This window comes from Tilletiopsis washingtonensis, assembly GCF_003144115.1.
Source record: "Tilletiopsis washingtonensis strain MCA 4186 unplaced genomic scaffold FA09scaffold_2, whole genome shotgun sequence".
NCBI classification, from domain to species: domain Eukaryota; kingdom Fungi; phylum Basidiomycota; class Exobasidiomycetes; order Entylomatales; genus Tilletiopsis; species Tilletiopsis washingtonensis.
In genome coordinates this window covers 491928-510397 of record NW_020311999.1, presented here as the reverse complement: position 1 = coordinate 510397, position 18470 = coordinate 491928, and the positions used below count along the sequence as shown (strand labels likewise).

Genomic DNA, 18470 nt, shown 5'->3' with positions numbered 1-18470 from the left:
TTTGAGCGATCATGCAGTCCTTTGTGCGCCAGGACGTGGTCGGCGATACGTGTCTGCTGAAGAGCCGGTGCATCTATATCTCAATGCGCGCCGCCCACCCCTGTCCCACCCCCGTACAACCCTCCCACGCAGCCTGTCCACCTCACCTCTCCTGTCCGACAAGCGCGTCAGTCAAAGCTACTCAGCCCGTCGTTGAAGCACACTCACCTCCCGCACTACACGCCGCCGCTTTTCGCCGGCGAGCTCTTGCTCCTCGCGGCCAGTTCCTTCTCCGCCTTCTCCTCCTTTGCCACCAGCCGTTCCAGCCGACGCAGATGCTCCGGCGACGCATCTCCGGGCCTCATGAGCGGTCTTGCAGCTTGCGACACCGACGCAGTCACAGCATGTGCGCCATCCTCCTCGCCCCGCTCTGCACGTCGAGCACGCTTCTGCACCGGCGCAGCGAGCTCGAGCTCGTCGGCTGCGCGCAGCTCGAGGAGCAGCGCGGCGTCTTCGTGACTTGCGGCCGAGGAGTGGAGTGAGGAGCTGGACGTGCTGCAGAAGAGATTGCCGCGCAGTGCACTGCTGCTGCTGGCCGCAGAGGCGCTGAAGAAGGCATCGTCGACGCGGGAAGGCGCCACGACTTGGCGCGAGGGAGCGAGCGGCGAGCGCGAGGTGGGTGTGGAGGGCATGGCCGGCCGATGCGGGGCGCAGATGGACGAGTTGGGGCGGGCGGGCGCGTAAGCGAGCGTGCTGCGTGCTGTACCGAGAAGGAGGATGAGGAGCTGGAGACGAAGCTGAGGAGGCCTCAAGTCGCATTTAGAGCTGTCCTAGAGGGGCGGCCGGCCGTTAGGAGCGCCATGTGATGGGACGTGCTCGCGGCGCGCGAGCGTGGGAATCACACCCCGTCACATCGGGCGGACGCGTCTCAAGTCATGCCCAAGCGTCACCTCTGCTGCGCCCGCAGCGCTATAAGTGCTCGTCGCACCGTGGCGCTCCTCTCTTCAGCACCACCACCACCCTCCACCCTCACCTCGCTTCTCGCTCCTGGTACGTCGCATATCTGGCCCACTGCAGCCGCAGCACCGTCGCGCCTCAGCTGACCCTCGCCCCTTCCCCGCAGCGGCCTGCAAGCATCGCCGCCGCCGTCGCGGCTGCGCCTGGCTCGGAACGACGCCGACGTCTGGCGATCGCAGGTGAGTGGCTTCCAGGCGGTCCGCGTGCTCAGCCTCCCTGATACACCCTTGGTGCAGCACACGGATGGGCAAGACACGCACTCTGCACCACCACTGCCGCCGCCGCTGCCCGGCTGCTGCACCTCGCTGCCATTCGTAAGTCGCTCGCCCGTCGTTGGACTCCTCGGCTCGTCCGCTGACCCTCGCTGCAGCACGCACACGCCGTCGTACGCCGTCTCTCTTCGCCACTGCTCGCCTCGTCATGCTCAGACTCGCCCATTCCCATCCCTGCTCCTCTCCACTCTCTGCCGGTAGAGCCTGAGCGCGCATCGGTACACGCCGCGCCTCCTCGGCGCAGAAGTACTTTCGCCTTGCCTCTCACCGGATGCGGACAGAGAATGCGGTCAGCGTTGCACGAGAGCTGCTCGTGCGATGCTGACCGCATTCCTCTGCAGCCGTCCAGTGAGAGAAAAGGCGAACGCGCCATGACTGCGCCCAGGCCAGACTCCAGCGCGATTACCGCAAGGCTCGGTGCAGCAGCCTCGTCGTAGGATGAGAGTCATTCGGTGGTGCGGACGTCTGCTTGGGCGGGACATCCCAGCACAGGCAGCTTTGCACGAGCATCGTGCAACGCCGCCCGCGCTGCGGGTCGTTTCGCGCTTCGGACATCTACACCTCGGACTCTGACTGCTTCTCTCCCGATGACGCGGCCTGCACCTCGGCGTCGTCGAACGAGATGCAAGTGGCCCAGCTTCGCAGCTAGTGCAGCCCATACGCCAGCTGCGTACCTCTCCTCCCACGAGACTTTAGGCCCTAGACTCTCGTTGGTGGTGAGGTGCGAAGCCTGCATGGGCCTTGCTCTGGCTGCTAGGACCTCGTGGCCGCCCCATGCCCCGGCGCTCGTCCCATCTCCACTACCCCTCACGCATCCCTCAAATCTTGCGTCAATGGCACCTCGCGCGTTCACACCACACCTCTCTCGCTCGCTCTCCACCTTCCATACGTGCCCATCGTGCCTCTCATACCCTAATCTCGTCTCACTTCACGCCCCCTTGCGCCTCCTCGATTCGATTTGGTGAAAGATATGTTCTTAGAAGCGAGTCAGTGGCTTGCGCCGGTCCACGCGTCCGGAGCGTGACGAGCCGTCTCTCCCTCTGATGATGTCGGGCATGCGGGCATCACGAGCTTCCCGTCAGCCGTGCGCGCTGCAGGCAGGCAAGCGCGGGAATCACAGCTCCTCACGGCCCGTCAAATCGGGACATCTGGCCATCACACCGCAAGCCCTCGAGGCGTGCGGCGGGCGGCGCCTGCGGCCTTGGTGCCGCACCATCATGGCTGGCGCCGACCCGCAGCAGCGCCTTCAGACGCTCGTCGCCCCGCGCCGCTCCTCTCTCCCCCACCACCACCTTCTCTGCGGTCGCTCTGTACGTATCGACACGCTCGGCAGGGGCTGTAGTCGCAGCGCCAGCTGACGCTCGCCACTTCCCCACAGTCGCTGCAAGCACCCTCACTGCTACAGCATCTCGCTCGCACCCTCGCGACTGCTGCTTCGCTGCTACGGCCCGCCGTTGCTGGTGAGTAGCTGACGTTCCGCTAGGCCTCAGCCTTCTCAGCCACTCCGCTGACCCTCACAGCAGCACGCACATCCTGGTCTTTCCTCTTTACTTCTGGTCGCGCATCACGCTCGCACCGCATCCCGACCTTTGCAGACGCACCTCATCTCGACGTGAGTGATCTCGCCTTCCATCGCCTCTCAGCCGCCGAAACGCCGCTTGCGATGCGATCAACACACTGACACAGCATCGCTCCCTCAAGGCTTGCGTTCCCACGTCAGCGACCATGCCTTCGTCGCCATCCACGCCAGGCGACGCCGCCGCCACGTCCGACGCCCAGGCGCAGGTGCTGCAGCAGCAGGCGCAGGTGCTGCAGCAGCAGGCGCAGATGCTGCAGCAGCAGGCGCAGGTGCTCACGCAGCTGTCGCAGCTGGTGCAACAGCTCTTGCAGATGGTGCAACAGTCTGCGGAGACGACGCGCCCGCTACAAACGACCCAGCGCTGCACCTGCCGCTGCTGCTGCGCGCGCGCCTCACCGAGTCCTCAGCAAGAGGCGCTCCAGGTGGAGCCTGAGCACGCTGGCGCACCTGTGCGCTTGTTCTTTGACGGTGCTGATATACGCACCTCCGACTGCTTCTCGTCGGATGACGCCGAGATGCCGGCGCCTCCTTCACCCAGCGCCCCGGCATCGGTGTCCGCAGCGCAGCGACGCAACGGCGCGCCGCACCTTCCCTCCGCACGCTCGTCCAAGCGTTCGTCCGCCGATGCAGAGGCGCAGGCAGCAGAGGAGTAGGCACTAGGCGTACTGTCGCGGTCGCACGTACGTTCAGAGCTGCCCGTTGCCGGCGCATCAAGGTCAGGCGCACCAGGCGCCGCCTCGCAGCTCGCACGGCGCATACACAAGCTTCGGCGTCTTCTCATCGCACGACAGTCTCGGGAGGAGATTCTCGAGATCGGCCTTCAGCGTCACACTCGCTTCTTGGCTTACTGCCTGTACTCCGTTCAGAGCACTAGCCCCTCAAGCGTCTATCTCGCAGAACCCGCCTCTCGTACCCGCTCCACAAGGCATTTTCCGGCCGACGCTTCCCCGTCCCTCACGCGTTCTGTCCACGACCCTCGCCTCGCACGTCCACGTGCGCACCTCACCTCTTCTCTGTACACGACTCTCTCGCTTGCGGCTTGACCTCCCCAGAACGGGCCTGTACACTCGCACTTGGCCTCGTTCCGCACATCCCTTCCTCTCCTCACGCCTCCTCATGTCATGACCCACGACTGAGTCGCACCGACTTCTCTCGTCGCGCCTCCTCGTGTATCTGTACGCCCACCACGAATCTCGATCCTGCTCCAGCGATGTGTGCTGGTCCTTTGATGCGCCTGGAGCGCGACGTGAGCCACGTCAAGTCGCGGCCCTCACGCACGCACACAGCAGGTGTTCGATCTTTGAATCTTTCTAAAGCAACGAGGACCCAGGGAATGGCACGTAAGTACAACGGGACGGAGCCAGACGGCGCGCAGCAGGGATGCGGCGGGAGTGGTGCATGCAGCGGATATGAACGAGGAGGAGAGCAGCACAAGAGCCCGGGGAGCGAAAGACGGCAAATGGGAAGGGAAGGGGGGAGCCGTGACGATAAAGCCAGAGAAAGAGTGGGAGAAGGAGGGAGGGTGCTCGGAAGTTGTGAAGTAAGGGCGAGTTCTCGTTGTGGCGCCTAGTGGTGCACCGCAACCGAGGCCTCCGACGGGCGGCGGCCGGCCTGCTGGATGTGGCCAGTGCGCGGTCCCTTGTAGCTCGAGAACGGGTAGAACGCCAGCGCGATGATGAGAATGCCGACGAGCACCACCCTGTGACAAAAAAGTCAGCGCTTGACCAATTTGGATGAAAACAAGCCATTTTTTACCATGAATAATTGAAGATGCTCGCATCAAAGGGCAGAATCTGCGGCATTGAGAGCACGACACTGAAGAGAAGGGGAGTTAGCGAGAACGCGACGATTTTGGAGCGCGAGGCCCACGTACCACTCGAAGAGCGTCCAGACGATGGCGATGCAGCGGACTGCGGTGGCCCACCACCCATAGCCCATGAAGAAGGGGCCTGCCTTGAAGTTGACTGCAGAAACATGCGTCAGCGGGCGTGGCAAGCGGAGAGGATCGGCAGACGCGGCGCGACGCGACGCGAAGCACCCGCGCGCGATGACTGGCAAGAACACTCACCATCCGGGTGGTTGCGGAAGATCATCGCGGACACAATGGGCGGTAGGTAGCTCAGGTCCATCCCTAGGGCTGCGAGAGAGAAGATGGCGGCGACCGCGGTGTACGAGGCGAAGCTGAGCAGACCAAGAGCGGCGCAGCAGGCGACGACGAGCCAGACGGCGTTGACCGTCGTCGTCGTCTTCTTGTTGATGCGCGCAAAGAACTTCTTGTCCGGCAGGCCGCCGTCGCGGGAGAAGGCGTAGAAGGAGCGCGCGTTGGCCATGAGGGCCGTCTGCACGACAAAGAAGGCGACGCTGCAGATGAAGGGCCAGATGATGAGGAACGCGACGCGTCCGGCGCGCAGGCGCACAATCTCGGCGAAGGCAAGACCGCCGGGCCACATGTCAATCGTGCCCGACGCCGTGTCGCCGCCGGCAAAGACCATGGCGACGTTGAGGAAGAAGCCGAACAGGCTACAGCAACGTGTCAGCCGAAGGAGCTGTAGGTGCGGCAGGGCACACTCACCCCGTGCCAGCCACAGCGACAAAGATGGCCACGGGCGCAGCGATGGCCGCACGGCTGACCTCCTCGGAGATGTGCGCCGTCGCATCGTAGTCGGTCATGACGAACTGCACGCTGAGCAGCGAGATGAAGAAGGCGGCCGCCTGCGAGCCGTAGCCCGTGCCGTCGACGATGTTGCCGAAGACGTAGGCGCCCGTGTGCATCTCCTCGCTCGGCGTGCGTGCCAGCACAAGGATGCCGGTCAGCACCGTGAAGCCGAGGTTGATGAAGACGTAGGAGCTCGTGAAGCGCGCCAGCCAGCCAGTCGGGAAGCAGTTGAGCACGCCGTGGAGAATCAGCAGACCGACGTAGAGGCCGTACGTGGCGCCGACGGAGGCCGTGTAGCCGGTCAGCACGAATGCCCAGGCAAAGATCATCTGCGCCAGGCCGTACTCCGTGCCGGCAATACCGGCGATCTGGCCGGTGAAGTTCAGCCAGCCCGTGATCCAGGCGACAATGGCACGCCAGCGCGCCGGCACGAGAAGACCGGAGGCAGAGTAGAGACCGCCAGACGAGGGCTGGAGAGGCGTGAGCGGCGAAGTGAGACCCGCAGCAGGTCACTCACGTAGGCCGAGACGATCTCGCCAATCGCGGCGCCGAGCGTCAGGTTCATGATGGAGCCGAGCATCCAGGCAAACACCGTCGACGAGGGACCGCCGAGCGTGTAGGGCGTGTTGAACGTCGTAGCCACCGACGAGATCAGGCCCTGCGATAGCGTGTCAGCGCCTAGCCATGCGAGTGGTTTTTCCTGTCTTGTGCTGCTGCGTAGAGGACCGCCATGGCTGCCAGACACCTCCAAGGGCGCGGACACGTCCGGCCGGTTCGCGTTTGCGGCTGCGACGCGTGCCGCGGCCTATCTCCCCAGGCCCGGCTCTGGCGGACCCACACAGCCCATCGCCCGTCGCAAGTCCGCCAAGCAGCACCAGCATCGCGTGACAGACGCAGGCAGCAGACATGCAGCAGCTGTCCCGATGCACGTTGCATACACGCCCATCCCTCGACTCACCATGATGGAGAAGGCAAACGAGATGGTGCTGAGCGAGCGGAACTCGCGCTTGAAGTCACTCTCTGCGGCTGGGCATCAGCAAGCCGCAGCAGCTGCCGCACTTCACCTCTCTCTACGCACTGTAGCCCGTCGTCGCCTCGAGCGCCGCGTCATCCTCGTTGAGCGCCTCGTTGCCCGGCGCCGGCGTGCTCGACACATACACGTCCTCCTTGGCGTCGCCGCTGCCGGGCGACGTGCGCCCCACAGCGTCGCCCTTCTCCTTGGAGGCCGACTTGAACATGCCCATGGCTGCGGGCGGGGTGAGGTGGTGGCGGTGCGGTGTGAGCGTGGGGATGCTGCCTCGAGGGTGGGGAGCAGGCGAGGGTGATGGGTAGCAGACGCAGAAGCGAGACGCTCGGCCGGGGTGTGTTTCGCGCGCGGCGGCAAGAAGGCGCGCCCGAGAGCGAGAGGCTCAGCGTGTAGGCGCTGCTGCTGCTGGCCTGCCTGGGCGCCGTGCTGCGCTCTGCCGCGTATCGCCGCCGCGAGAACGAGGGGCTCTGCGGCCGCTGCTCGCCTGCCGCCCTTGCACCGCTTGCGTTGGATGCCCAGCTGCTCCCATGCCTCTCTGCCTCTTTGCTTCATCCCGCATGAACGCAGCCGCATGCACGCACAGGCGGAAGCTGGGCGCTGAGAGCGCACACTCGGCCGCGAATGGCGGCCATTCCGGGCACTCGGCTCGGGCGGGACCGAGGAGCAGAGGGACCGCAGGCCGGCAGTGGGGCAGTCGAGCACTGTCGCTCTCACCCTCGCATCGCCCGCTCGCCGCATGCCGCGTCAAAAGATGGCAGCAGATCGGCCGTGCAGCACCAGGTGCCGCCGAGCGGTCGAGCAGCAGCTGGGCCCTCGTGCTCGTGCAGCCACGGCGCGCTCAGGTGCATGCGGCCGCCGGGCACACGGGCAGCAGCGATGCAGCGCCAGGGTGCACAGCGCCACGCCACCGCCAAAAGACCCGCCTGCGCTTCTGCCGTGCGTCTGGGCCTCGGCGGCTGGAAGCCGAAGCGGCCTCGGGCACGGCGCCAGTCTTCATGCGCATCCGCCAGGCACCCTTGTTCTGGCCGCTGCGGCTGCTGTGCTGCCATCGTCTCTCGCGCACCGACGCCGCTTCAAGGGCCGTCAGCCACCGGCGGCGCTGGCGTGCCTTGGCCCTGCCGAGAGGCAAACGCCGCTTGCGTTCTCGTGCGGAAGCGTTCGCTCGCAGAAGCGGCTCTCAGCCCACCTCGACGCCTCGGAGCAGCCTCTGAACAGGCGAAGTCAAGCTCTGGGGTGGCATTGGAGACGAGGAGACGAGCTGAGGCTCCGGAGCCTCGTGGGCACTGTCCAGGCTGCTGCTGTGGCCCAGTCGGCCAAGTGCGATGTGGGACCCTGCAGCCGGCGGCGTGCATGCTGCTTGCTGTGCAGCGCCGTGCTCCGACCGACGCCATGGCGCCACTGTCGCCATGCAGCAGCAGAGACCCGCAGCATGATCGGCTGGCCGGTGCCTGATGCTTCCCGCGTGGCCGAGCTTTGCTGCTGTGGATGTGGGGAGAGAGACGTCTGAAAGAGCAGAGACCAGGATGGCGGGCAAGCAGAGGCGATGGTCCCGGCAATGAGGCGTGGGTCTGCTGGCCGCGACGAGGGTCACGCGAGCATGCCGAGCTCGCCTCTTCCGTCCGTCCACGTCGAGGCCCAAGCCAGGTGAGATGTAATATTGAAGTGATGAGAGACTCGGGCTACAGGATGTTCAGAGACAGGATCGATGAAGAAGGGGGTCACGGCGGGCACGACGTATCTACAAAGGGCTCGACTCTGCTAAAGATGGCTCTTCTCGCAGCCGTTCGGCACGCTCTTGTCGTTGTGGCGGATGCCTCCGCCCCACGGCGTCTGTCCAATGACACGCGCCGAGACGCCCAGGCCGCGGTCTGCGAAGCGGTTCCAGAGCAGGCACGTGTTGTTGCCGCCCGTGAGTGCGCGGTCGGCCGTGAGGAGGGCGTCGCGGGCGGAAAGGAAGGTCGGACGACAGGGCTGCAGCTTCATGGCGTCGATGATGCTGCAGGGAAAGGTCAGCGAAGGGCCTGCGGAGGCAAGACTGACGCTGGACTCACAGCTGAACGGCCAGCGTGTTGCCGTGCCGAGGAATGCGACGCTTGCTGGCGCGCTTGCCGCCCGCCTCGAGCGGCAGCGTCTTCTTGACGTCCTCGTCGCTGAGCCAGAACTCATCCTTCGTCTTCTGGCTGGCGTGCGGCGGCGGCGGGAAGAGATCGGGGTGCCATCCGTGGCGGGCGCGCAAGCCCTCCTCGAGCTGGTACAGCACCGCCGCCCACACCTCGCCGCCAGCGTGCGGCTCCCACATGCCGTTGAGCGTCTCGTACGTCTCGGGACTCGTCGTCAGGTTCGTCGAGTAGGGGTACTTGCGGATGCCGGCCTTGTTGTGCGAGACCCAGGAGCCCATGGGGTAGATGTCGCGCGTGGGAGACTTGCGGCGGATGATCGTGGCCAGGATGTCACCCCAGCCCTCGCCCATCATGCCGCCCTCGCCCCAGCCGAGACAGCTCGAGTCGCTGGGGCCGCCGGTGAGGCGCGTGCTGAGACCATGCGTCATCTCTGCGCAAAGGGGTCAGCAATGTAGGAGGCGCAGAGGGTGTCGTGAGACGCACCGTGGATGATCACGCCTGCCTCAAAGTCGCCATCGCGGTCCGTAGCATTGGCGACGGTGCGCCACTTGTACATGCGCACGCGCGGCGCTGAGCCGTCGGGCGGCGTGGTAAAGTCGGCGTTGTTGATGCCCGCCGAGCTCTGCGCATAGGCAATGATGGCGTCGCCGCCGCGGCCGCCCGCCGGGTTGTCGGCCTCCTCGAAGTTGCCGGCCGGCGCGTCGAAGCCGTAGCGGTGCAGCAGGTCGTGGTAGCTGTTGAGCGAGTAGAAAAGGTTCGTCACCGATGCGTCGGCGTACTTGGCCGGGTCAAGCACGGCATGCTCGTGGTTGGCGGCTCTCCAACCGAAAGTCGAGTTGAACAGCAGCGCGCCGTCGACGACCTTGCCCTCGGCGCTCTTGGTGTGCTGCCAGTCGTCCATGCCGGCGCCGAACGCGCTGGCCTTGACGTTGTTGCCGTTGGTGCTCGTGTACGTCTTGTTGCTCGAGTGGCCGGGCACCGTGTGCCAGCCGTACGGCGAGGCGCGACTGTCGTGTACGCCCTCCTCCGTCGTGCGGTTGCCTGAGAGAGCAAGATGGTCAGCAAGGCGACGCTCAGCGCGTGCCGCGCAACTCACCCTCCGTCGGGTCGTTGAGGCCCCACTTGAGCACGCGGTACAGCGGCGGCTTCGTCTGCTTGTCGGCAGACGCCTGCACATCTGCAGCCATCTCGGCAACGGGGTGCTCGAGCGGGCCAAAGTCGGGCGCCGTGAGTTGCTGCGGGCGGGAGATGGTCATGTCCTTGACCCAGTCGTTTGCGCTGAGCACGTCGCCGGTCACAACGTCGACTGTCGCCTCGTAGAAGTTGGATGCCTGAGGCGCGTCCATCGGCACGTTGAGGCGCCACGCCAGACGCAGGCCACCACGGCCGTCGTGCGTGTAGACCTTGTACGCCAGCACGGCACCCGTGCTGCCCGGCACGTTGCGCAGCTCGACGGCGTGCGACGAGTGGTGGGCACGCGGCGCAGAGGCACGCTGCTCGCTGATGCTGGCAGCTGCCTCGTCGAGCGCAGCGGGCGAGCCAAGCACGCCGCTGAGCGTCGAGACGAGCGCAGCGTCGGGACTGGCGGCGGCCACGAAGCGCAGAGCTGCGTGGCGCGCGTCCGACGCAAGGTGCGCGGCAGGCGCGGCAGTGGCGCACGGCGACGCACCGCCAGACACGCCAAAGACGACCTGCGAGCGGCGCGAGAGACACTGGTGCACGCCCGCCTCGCTGCTGCTCGTCTGCGCCAGCTGCGCCTCGTCGGGCAGCTCGCCCGTGTAGAACGACGAGCTGTAGCTGAGCGGCCGGCCTGCACAGAGAGTGTGTCAGCAGGTGAAGCGCGGCAGTGGCAATCGCGCTACGCACCGTGCACGTCGACCACCACATTCATGTCGCCGTCGGCCACCTCGATGCCGTTGATGACTTGCTTCAGGTAGACGTAGGTGAGGCCCGACTCGGCGTCGGTGTAGGAGTCCTCGCGCACGCGGAACGAGCTGTTGCGCTTCTTGTTTGCGATGGCGGCGCGCCAGGAGGTGGGGCGCAGCGCCAGCTCGGCGAGGTGCGTGGCGACGGCGTAGGGCTCGGTGATGTGCTCGGGCACGGCGTGCAGCAGCGTCGTGGCGCCGCCGAAGAGCGACGCGTGCTCGGCGCTGTGCGCCGTGGCGGCCGAGTGGAGCTGCGCATCGTGGCTGACGCCAAAGTTGAGCGAGCGGCGGTGCGAGTGGGCAGCGGCCTGCTGTGCGGCACTGAGCGCCTCGACGTGGCTGTTGGCGGCGGCGGCCGAGGGCACGAGGGAGAGGGCGGCGACTGCCAGGGCCAGCTGGACGAGGGCGCAGAGACGCGCAGCAGCGAAGGTGGCGCGGGCCATGCTGGGCAAGCGCGTGTGGAGGGGTGGGATGGGGCGAGGTGGGTGCGCCGAGTGAGCCGGAGGAGGGGCTCGCCTGCGACGGGGTGTGGTGGAGAGAGACGAGGGAGTGCGTTGAGTCAGGCGGCGCTTTAAGGCCGAGTGGAGCAGCGTGCAGGAGCGATACGCTGATCGCCGTGTGGGGCAGCAGCCAGGGGCAGCGGCAGGGCGCGCGCGCACGTCGCCGCGCGTCAAGGGTCCGTCCGCGCCCGCCGGCCGGCCGCTTGCGGTGCGCAGCCGGAGCCGCGCCGCGCGCGCGCCGCGCCGCGTCACGCGATGCTGCGCCCTGATAAGCTCAGCGCCGGCCAGCCGCCAGCAGCGAGCTGTGCCCTCGGCCGGCGCTGGCGCCAGCGACCCCTGACAGCCGCCTCGGCCGCGACAAGGCACCTCGAGCGCGGCACGCTGCGTGCTGTCGTCTCTCGAGCCGCGACACAGAGAGGCTGCGGCGAGTCTAGTGAGCCTCGAGCACCGCCCCCCGCGGCGTCGCCATGCTGCCTCGCTGTCGCACCTCGCGCGGCTCAAGCACGAGATGCGCAGCGACGGCAAGCGACCTCCACAGTGCTTGTGCGCGCTGGAGCAGTCAGGGGACCTGAGTGTACTCGGCGGCACAGAGCCTCGGAAGGGAGTAGGAGGGCAAGCTCCATCGGCGGTGTGTGAGAGCGCGGCGATGCTCGAGGCTCCCAGAGCGGCGAGGGTGGACGACGCCCTCTTCGGCTCAGTCGTCGCTTCACCGCAGACAGCCTCGTCTCATCGCTTGTGCTGTCGCTTCGTTGCCGTCCACCCGAGGTGAATTACAGCTCCTCGCGCTCGCCCTCAAGTCGAGGCGAGCTCAGGCGCGCGCCTTCTTCTCCTCCGCGCCGTCCTGCCCCTCGGCCTTCCGCTTGCTGCTGCCCGCCCGTGGCTCTTCCGTCTCCTCGTCTTCCTCTTCTTCCTCTTCCTCGTCATCCTCGCCTACCTCGAACTCATCGCCGTCATCGTCCGATTCCTCGTTTGGCTAGGCGGTGGGAAGCGCATCAGCACGGGGCAAGGACAAAGGCAGATGCAAGCGGCACGCACGTCGCGCAAGAGGTACGCCAGACCAGGCGAGTCATCCTCCGACTCGTCATCCGAGTCTTCCTCGGATTCGCCATCCTCTGAGGCAGCTTGCTCCTCGTCGTCCTCGCCAGCGCCGGATGCCTCGTCCTGTTGTGCCGGCTCGCCGGGCGGGCTGGCTCCTGTCTCGCTGGCACTTGCAGCTGCGGCGCCTTCGACGGCCTGGTCGGCTTGCGGCTCGCTCGAAGCGCCCGCCTTGGGCTCTGCTGCTGGTGAGGCCATGCTGCGCTGCTGGGATGCTTGATGGTGGATGTTGAGGCTTGAAGCAGCGGCACGTGCTGCCATGCGGAGCGGGGCTCGCTGGCTCTTGTGCGTGGGAGCACAGGCTGCCGCTGCGCGCCCGGGCCACGCGCCATAAGCATGCCGCAGGCGCCGGCCGGCTGCGTCATGCCGCATATAGCAACCTCAGGGCCGAGCGCGCTGATCACCTCATCAGCCTGCAACGCCCCGAAGTGAGCTGAGGCCTCGCCCTTCCCTTCTCACCAGCACCATCACCCTCGCACAGCAGCATGTCGCTCACTCCACCGCACCCCGCGCTCGGCGTGCAAGACTTCGTCTCCACGCTCCTCTCCTACCCCTCCTCGCTGCCCTTCCGCTCGCTCGCCGACCTCGCCAACGTCGAGGCGCACAAGAGCTACTATGTCAATGCGCCCGTTCTGCACAGCGCCACGACCATCTGCGGCGTCATTACGGTCTATGTCTACGTCATGCAGATGATTACGGGCAACGCCAGCCAGGTGGATGGCCTGTGGACGTTCCTGCCGCGTGAGTATGCAGGCGAGAGGGCGGTCGAGGATAGTAGCGACGAACCGAGGCAGAGGAGCCGGTGTCAGCATCATAAGTGGCGGCTGGCGAGCACCTGCATCCTTATAAATAGACGTCAAGCTGTCCCGAACCAGCGCGCTTGGGTGCACACGATGCGTGGCCTGCAAATCCGTGTGGCTGCTGCCGAGGCAGCTGCTGCGGTTCGCTCGGATGGCTGGCAAATGCCGGTTGCTGGCGCTCGAGCAGATGCGTGCGCAGCGCTGGCATTCGGCCGGTCTTCCGCTCTGTCGCACGCCTCTGTGGCCACCCTTCTCGCTTTTGCGCTGACACCCCTCGCAGTCGTCTACTCGGGCCACTTCACCTTCCACAAGGCCATCTCGCACTGGCTCGCGCCGCCGTCCAAGGTGACGTCGATCTTCCGCGCCTCGGCGGCGCCCAACACGATCTGGGACCTCATCGAGCCGCGCCTGGCGCTGATGTTCTTCCTGCAAGTGTGCTGGAGTGCGCGCCTCACGTTCAACGCGCACCGGCGCGGCATGTTCAAGAAGGGCGAGGAAGACTACCGCTGGCCCTTGCTGCGCGCCGGCATGTCGCCACTCCTGTGGCACATCTTCAGCATCGTCTTCATCGCCGTGATCCAGAACATCCTGCTCGCCGCCACGGCCCTGCCGCAGTACCAGATCCTCAGCACCACCTTCACCAAGTACAACAACGCCGCCGTGCCCTCGCTGCCGTCGCGTCTCGTGCCGGGCGACTTTGTCATCGCCTCGCTGCTCCTCATCAACCTTGCGCTGCAGTTCGGCGCCGACCACGAGCAGTGGGTGTACCAGAACTTCAAGCGCGGCAAGGACTACTACGGCCGCCCTCTCACGGGCTCCGTCGGCGGTACCACCAGCCTGACGGTGCCGAGCTCCAGCAAGTCCACGGCCGCTGACGGTACCGTGTCCGCCGTGCGCGGCAACAACGCCCTCGGCTACACGCCCGCCGACGCACAGCGTGGCTTCGTGACAAAGGGCCTCTGGGCCTTTTCGCGCCACCCCAACTTTGCCTGCGAGCAGGCGACGTGGTGCGTGCTCATTGCAGGCCCAGCGCTGAGGATCACCTGACTGACGCTGCTGCCTCACAGGTGGATTCTCTGGCTCTACGTGCCGCTCACCTTCCTGCCCTCGCACCCGGCCGTGGCCGAGTGGCGCTACGTGGTCACCTACGCCCTCGCCTCGCCGCTCATCATGAATGCCCTCTTCATCGCCTCGACGCGTGCGTCTTGCCCTCTTGCCCTTCCTCTACACTTCACTGACGCTTCGTCTCCCAACAGTCTACTCCGAGGCCGTGTCCGCCGAGAAGTACCCCGCGTACGCCGCGTACCAGCGCCGCGTGGGCATGTTCCTGCCGCTGCCCGACACGCTCGTCCGCACCATCTACTACCGTCTCTTTGCGTCCAAGGAGGCGCGCGCGAAGACCGAGGCCGACGTTTGGGGCACGCCCGTCAGCGGCGTGAAGAGCGCAAAGGCTCAGTAGATGCGTATAGCTGTCGACCTGCTGCGAGCACACGTCTCCCGTCTGATCGACGCAAAAGCCTCCCTCCTTCCCTCTACGTCACGAAATCCACTCTTGTGTCGCCTATCTATCACCCCAAATCAAGCGCTGCTTACCACATCAATGAGGGTGACATCACGGGCGGCGAAAGGGAAGGACATGACGTGAGGGTCGAAGCGCTGTCCCGCATGCGGATGGGACAGCAGCCGTGGAAGGAACGAAGCAGAGTGGTGTCGCAGGTGAATGCTCGTGACGGCCGGGCGAAGCTAGCGGAAGCAGGCAGCGGGTAGACGGCAGGCGTGGAGAGTGGATGGAAGGAGGGAGAAGAGGCGCGAGCGATGAGCGAGGCGGCAAGAGCCGCGCGGCCGCAGATTCGCGCCGCGGCGCGCGCGGCGACTCCTCTACTCGGCCGCGGTCGGGCGGTCCCAACTCGTCTTAAAAAATCATGTCAGCACTGGCTACTCTAGACTCTGCGCAGCCAAACGCACCTTCTTCAACAGCGGATTCGCGTAATAAAACTTGTTCGGGTCGCTGCGGCTCATCTTCTTGATCCAGCCAGGCGGCAGCGGAGGGCTGGCGCCTCGTGCGGCCGCCGCCGCGCCCTTGCTAGGTCCCGCCGCACGGCCCGCCGGCGTGTTCGTAGCTGGCGAAGCAGCGCTTGCGGCCGACTTGCGGGCCTTCTTGGCCGTCGGCGTTGCGTGTGCGCCGACGTGGCCTGAGATGGGATGCATGTTCGCCGCTGCAGGCGAAGCGCTGCCCTCCGCCGCCGACGCGAGCGACTTGCGCTTGCGACCCTTGACGGGCGACTTGCTGCCGGCTGCAGCAGAGCTAGCGTCATCATCAATGATGCCGTTCTCCTCATTCCACTGGAGACGGATGAAATTGCGCAGCAGCGAGCGCGCCGTCTCTTGACACGTCGCAATTGTCGCGTCGCGGTCCAGGTGCATGGAGAGGGCGCCGACGTTCTTGACGGAGCCGGGGATCAGGCCGGCGAGACTGAGCTGGATCTGTGGAGAGGAGATCAGCAGGCGTCACCGAAGGAGCGCTCGCGCGCCACTCACGCGCTCGTCCTCGATCGACTCAGTCGGCGTGTATGCGCGCTCGCGCTGCTCCAGCACCTCGTTGACGCTGAGGTTGTTGGGCGCAAACGACGACCACAGCCGGCCCGCCAGCTGCGTCACGGCACACTCGATCTCCACCGTCGCCTGGTTGACGCGCTGCAGGACAAAGCCGCGCGGCACGACGTTGGACGGCGGCAGCAGCTGCAGGATCCAGAGGGGGTCAGCGGACGGCGTGGTGCAGCGAACAAGAGGCAGGACTCACGCCGTTGTTCGTCTCTGCCACGAACGCGCGCGTGGGCGCCACGTACATCGGGCGCGCCGAAGAGCCCAGCGCGCTGGCGGGCGCCATGCCGCCCGTCGCCTGGCGTCGGCTGTACTCCGTCTGCTCCAGCACCTGGTACACGTCTCCCGCGAGGCGCACCCGCGCGCTAATCTTCTCCACGAGACGCAGCTTCTCCTTGGCGATGAACTCGAGGCGATCAGCGTCCGTGCAGTCTAGCTCCTCCTCCTCGAGCTCGTCCAGCTCGATCAGCTCGTCGCGCTCGTCTTCTTCCTCCTCTTGGGCCGCAGCAGATCCTGCGGTGGAGACGTCGCCAACCGCAGTTGCCGACGATCCGGCAGGCTGCGATGCGTGCGGCGTAAAGGTCGGGATGCTGGCACTCTGGCCGTTGACGCCGTTCTGCGTCGAGGGTCCGGCCGCCGCCGTGTCAGTTGCAGACACAGCAGCAGCCTTTTCTCCCTCGACGGCCTTCTTCTTATTGTTGCGCGGGAGGAAGATGGCCTTGAGACGCATGAGATACGGCGCCTGTGCGTCGGGCAGCACGCCGAGCAGCCTGCACTGCGGCGTCAAGGCCTGCATCATCGACTCGATGTCCGCGGGCGTGAGGTTCAGGCGCACCGTGTCGCCGACCCAGATGCGCTCGCAGCCGAAGAGGATGCCCTGCCAGTAGTGGTGGAGGTCGACCTCCTCCTCCTTCTTGGCCGCGCCAGCCTCAGGCAGCGCGCCCGCTGCCGGTGGCGATGCCGAAGACGCGGGACGGTCTGCGGCGGCGCTCACCGTCGGCGGCGCCGCCTGCTTGAACTTCTCGCGGCTGAAGCGGTCGGTGAGCGTGTAGATGGAGCGCAGCATGCTGATGGACTGCACGGCGTAGGCGAAGACAGAGACGACGGTCTTGTACGACGCGCGCGGCATCGGCGCTCCAGGGCGCGCAGTTGGGTCTGTCCGCCGCATCAGCAAGAGCCCTGCTGAAGCGCGCGAGCTCACTCACCAGGGAAGAGATGCAGCTTCGGCACGTTCTCGCCAGTCTCGAGCCAGGGAAAGTCGGCCGGGTTGCCGTACACCGTCTGCTGCAGGCCAGGCGGCACGCGGCCAGCCAGGAAGGGCAGGAGGTGCTCCTCATCGATGCGCGCCTGCTCGCCGAGAGTCAGAAAGATCATGAGGAGCGGCGCGTCCCGCACTCACCTTCTCCTGGCTGCCAAGCAGCTGCACGTTGTAGACGGGCCGCTGCGTGACATGGCCCTCGAGGCCAGCTCCGTCCGCCTCATCCACCTCCGCCACAAACGTCTTGCCCTCGATGCGCACCGGGAAGATCTCGACTGTGCACTCTGCGTCGCCGTTGGGCGAAAGCACCGGCGGGTCGAGGCGCACGAGACAGATCTCTCCGAGGCGGAAGCCCTCGCACTGTCCCAGCTTGGGCGTGCCGTGCGGCAGCTCCTGGTCGCGCTGCGGCGCAGACGAGATGCGCGCCGGCAGGCCGGGCATGTGGTTGCGCGACTTGACGGGCCGCGCCATGATCTGCACGCCGCTCTTGTTCTGCAGCTGCAGCGGCTGCAAGTATGCCACGTCAGCACTGTCGCAGCGATGGTCAGGCGCTGGGCGACCCACCTTCTGCCGGCGGCCCGTGGCGCCCTTGCGCGTGTCCTTAGGCTTCGGCACCGCCGACGCCACGGGCTTGATCCTGGTCGGCATGCCACGGCCCGACTTGACATAGTCCGTCTCTCCCATCGTCTTCTTGCCGGCGCAGTACTTGCACTCGCAGTTGCCCTGCTTCATGCTCGTGTCGCGCAGCAGCCACACGGCGTGCGGAAAGAACTCGTTCGACGAGCGGAAGCGATGCGCGTGCGAGCCGAAGAGGTACGGGTCTGTGCGCAGTGACGACGGCGTGCCCTTGCGCTGCTCCGTCATGTCGTAGTTCTTGGGCCACCTCAGGCGCCACGTCTTGCCGCTGGTGGAAGCTGCAGGCGCAGGTGTCAGCAGCGGCCTTGACGGCGCTGAAAATGGCTTTGCCTCATCACGCTCCACCGCTCAGCGCAAGCGCGGAATGCCAACCCCGTTCTCCGCTGAGCCCACGTACGGCCGCTGGCCTCTACTCACTCTTCGGCTTGCCAAAGTGCTCTGCGAGCTTCTGGCCGACCTTCGTGCGCCAGTCGTACTTGTCCACCTCGTCCGCCTTGTACACTGTTCAGGCTCGCGTCAGCATGCTGGCTTGCCTCAATGCCGCGAGCCAGCGCCAGCACGACGCACCATGGAAGTAATTGACCTCGCGGTCGGACTTGGGCGGCACGACGACGTTGGGCGGCTGGTAGTCGGCCGCGCCGTCGGAGCGCGGAAAGACGATCCAGCCGTCGTGCGTGAAGATGCTGGCGTCGTTGGCCACCTCTGCGATGCTGAGGATCGCGCTCTGGCCACCGCCGCTGCCGCTGCCGGACGCGGTGGGCGCAGCAGGCGGAGCAGGCGAGGCGGTGGGCGGCGGCATGGCGGCGCTCGCGGCTGCGGCGGCAGCAGGGCTGGCTGCGGCACCAGACGCCGATGCACTCGCCCAGGGCGCAGTGGACGAGGAGCCGGCCGACATGTGCTCGGCGATGTGGAGCTGCAGCTGGGTGATGAGGACGGCCTGGAAGCTGCCTGTGCGCGCGGGTGCGGCGGCGCTTCAACGCGTCGCGCGGCGCGCGAGCGTCGTGG

At 66.4% G+C, this 18470-nt stretch overlaps 8 protein-coding genes across 8 annotated transcripts; 3 read left to right on the top strand and 5 right to left on the bottom strand.

The window, feature by feature from the left end:
- Positions 1-114: 114 nt before the first annotated feature.
- Positions 115-817, bottom strand: FA09DRAFT_327551 (hypothetical protein). The gene is made up of 2 exons (XM_025741440.1): positions 215-817; positions 115-162 (listed from the first exon to the last, which is right to left on the bottom strand). Exon 1 carries the CDS (start codon positions 669-671, stop codon positions 216-218), a length of 456 nt encoding a protein of 151 aa, XP_025601107.1. The 5' UTR covers positions 672-817; the 3' UTR covers positions 115-162; position 215.
- On the top strand, positions 722-1874 carry FA09DRAFT_115457 (hypothetical protein). Its single transcript, XM_025739011.1, has 4 exons — positions 722-1029; positions 1103-1175; positions 1233-1310; positions 1367-1874. Exons 1-4 carry the CDS (start codon positions 845-847, stop codon positions 1703-1705), a joined length of 675 nt encoding a protein of 224 aa, XP_025601106.1. The 5' UTR covers positions 722-844; the 3' UTR covers positions 1706-1874.
- A 428-nt stretch (positions 1875-2302) lies between these two features.
- On the top strand, positions 2303-3500 carry FA09DRAFT_351863 (hypothetical protein; the record flags this gene model as incomplete). Its single annotated transcript, XM_025744827.1, has 4 exons — positions 2303-2578; positions 2647-2728; positions 2792-2880; positions 2970-3500. The coding sequence occupies exons 1-4, from the start codon at positions 2312-2314 to the stop codon at positions 3498-3500; spliced, it is 969 nt and encodes a 322-aa protein (XP_025601105.1). The 5' UTR covers positions 2303-2311.
- Positions 3501-4135: 635 nt separating this feature from the next.
- On the bottom strand, positions 4136-6894 carry FA09DRAFT_303998 (amino acid transporter). The gene is made up of 8 exons (XM_025740455.1): positions 6582-6894; positions 6462-6523; positions 6021-6161; positions 5420-5973; positions 4916-5367; positions 4721-4811; positions 4603-4662; positions 4136-4546 (listed from the first exon to the last, which is right to left on the bottom strand). The coding sequence occupies exons 1-8, from the start codon at positions 6745-6747 to the stop codon at positions 4414-4416; spliced, it is 1659 nt and encodes a 552-aa protein (XP_025601104.1). The 5' UTR covers positions 6748-6894; the 3' UTR covers positions 4136-4413.
- Positions 6895-8208: 1314 nt separating this feature from the next.
- Positions 8209-11167, bottom strand: FA09DRAFT_358183 (hypothetical protein). The gene is made up of 5 exons (XM_025744925.1): positions 10517-11167; positions 9747-10460; positions 9134-9691; positions 8582-9080; positions 8209-8526 (listed from the first exon to the last, which is right to left on the bottom strand). The coding sequence occupies exons 1-5, from the start codon at positions 11016-11018 to the stop codon at positions 8289-8291; spliced, it is 2511 nt and encodes an 836-aa protein (XP_025601103.1). The 5' UTR covers positions 11019-11167; the 3' UTR covers positions 8209-8288.
- A 716-nt stretch (positions 11168-11883) lies between these two features.
- Positions 11884-12368, bottom strand: FA09DRAFT_336226 (hypothetical protein; the record flags this gene model as incomplete). The annotated part of the gene is made up of 2 exons (XM_025743860.1): positions 11884-12048; positions 12111-12368. 2 exons carry the CDS (start codon positions 12366-12368, stop codon positions 11884-11886), a joined length of 423 nt encoding a protein of 140 aa, XP_025601102.1.
- A 209-nt stretch (positions 12369-12577) lies between these two features.
- FA09DRAFT_327546 (hypothetical protein) lies at positions 12578-14884 on the top strand. Its single transcript, XM_025741439.1, has 4 exons — positions 12578-12911; positions 13251-13977; positions 14038-14168; positions 14227-14884. Exons 1-4 carry the CDS (start codon positions 12656-12658, stop codon positions 14427-14429), a joined length of 1317 nt encoding a protein of 438 aa, XP_025601101.1. The 5' UTR covers positions 12578-12655; the 3' UTR covers positions 14430-14884.
- Positions 14732-18414, bottom strand: FA09DRAFT_115264 (hypothetical protein). Its single transcript, XM_025739010.1, has 9 exons — positions 18033-18414; positions 17883-17966; positions 17394-17743; positions 16971-17336; positions 16777-16918; positions 15771-16726; positions 15509-15709; positions 14936-15454; positions 14732-14881 (listed from the first exon to the last, which is right to left on the bottom strand). Exons 1-9 carry the CDS (start codon positions 18358-18360, stop codon positions 14849-14851), a joined length of 2979 nt encoding a protein of 992 aa, XP_025601100.1. The 5' UTR covers positions 18361-18414; the 3' UTR covers positions 14732-14848.
- Positions 18415-18470: the final 56 nt, after the last annotated feature.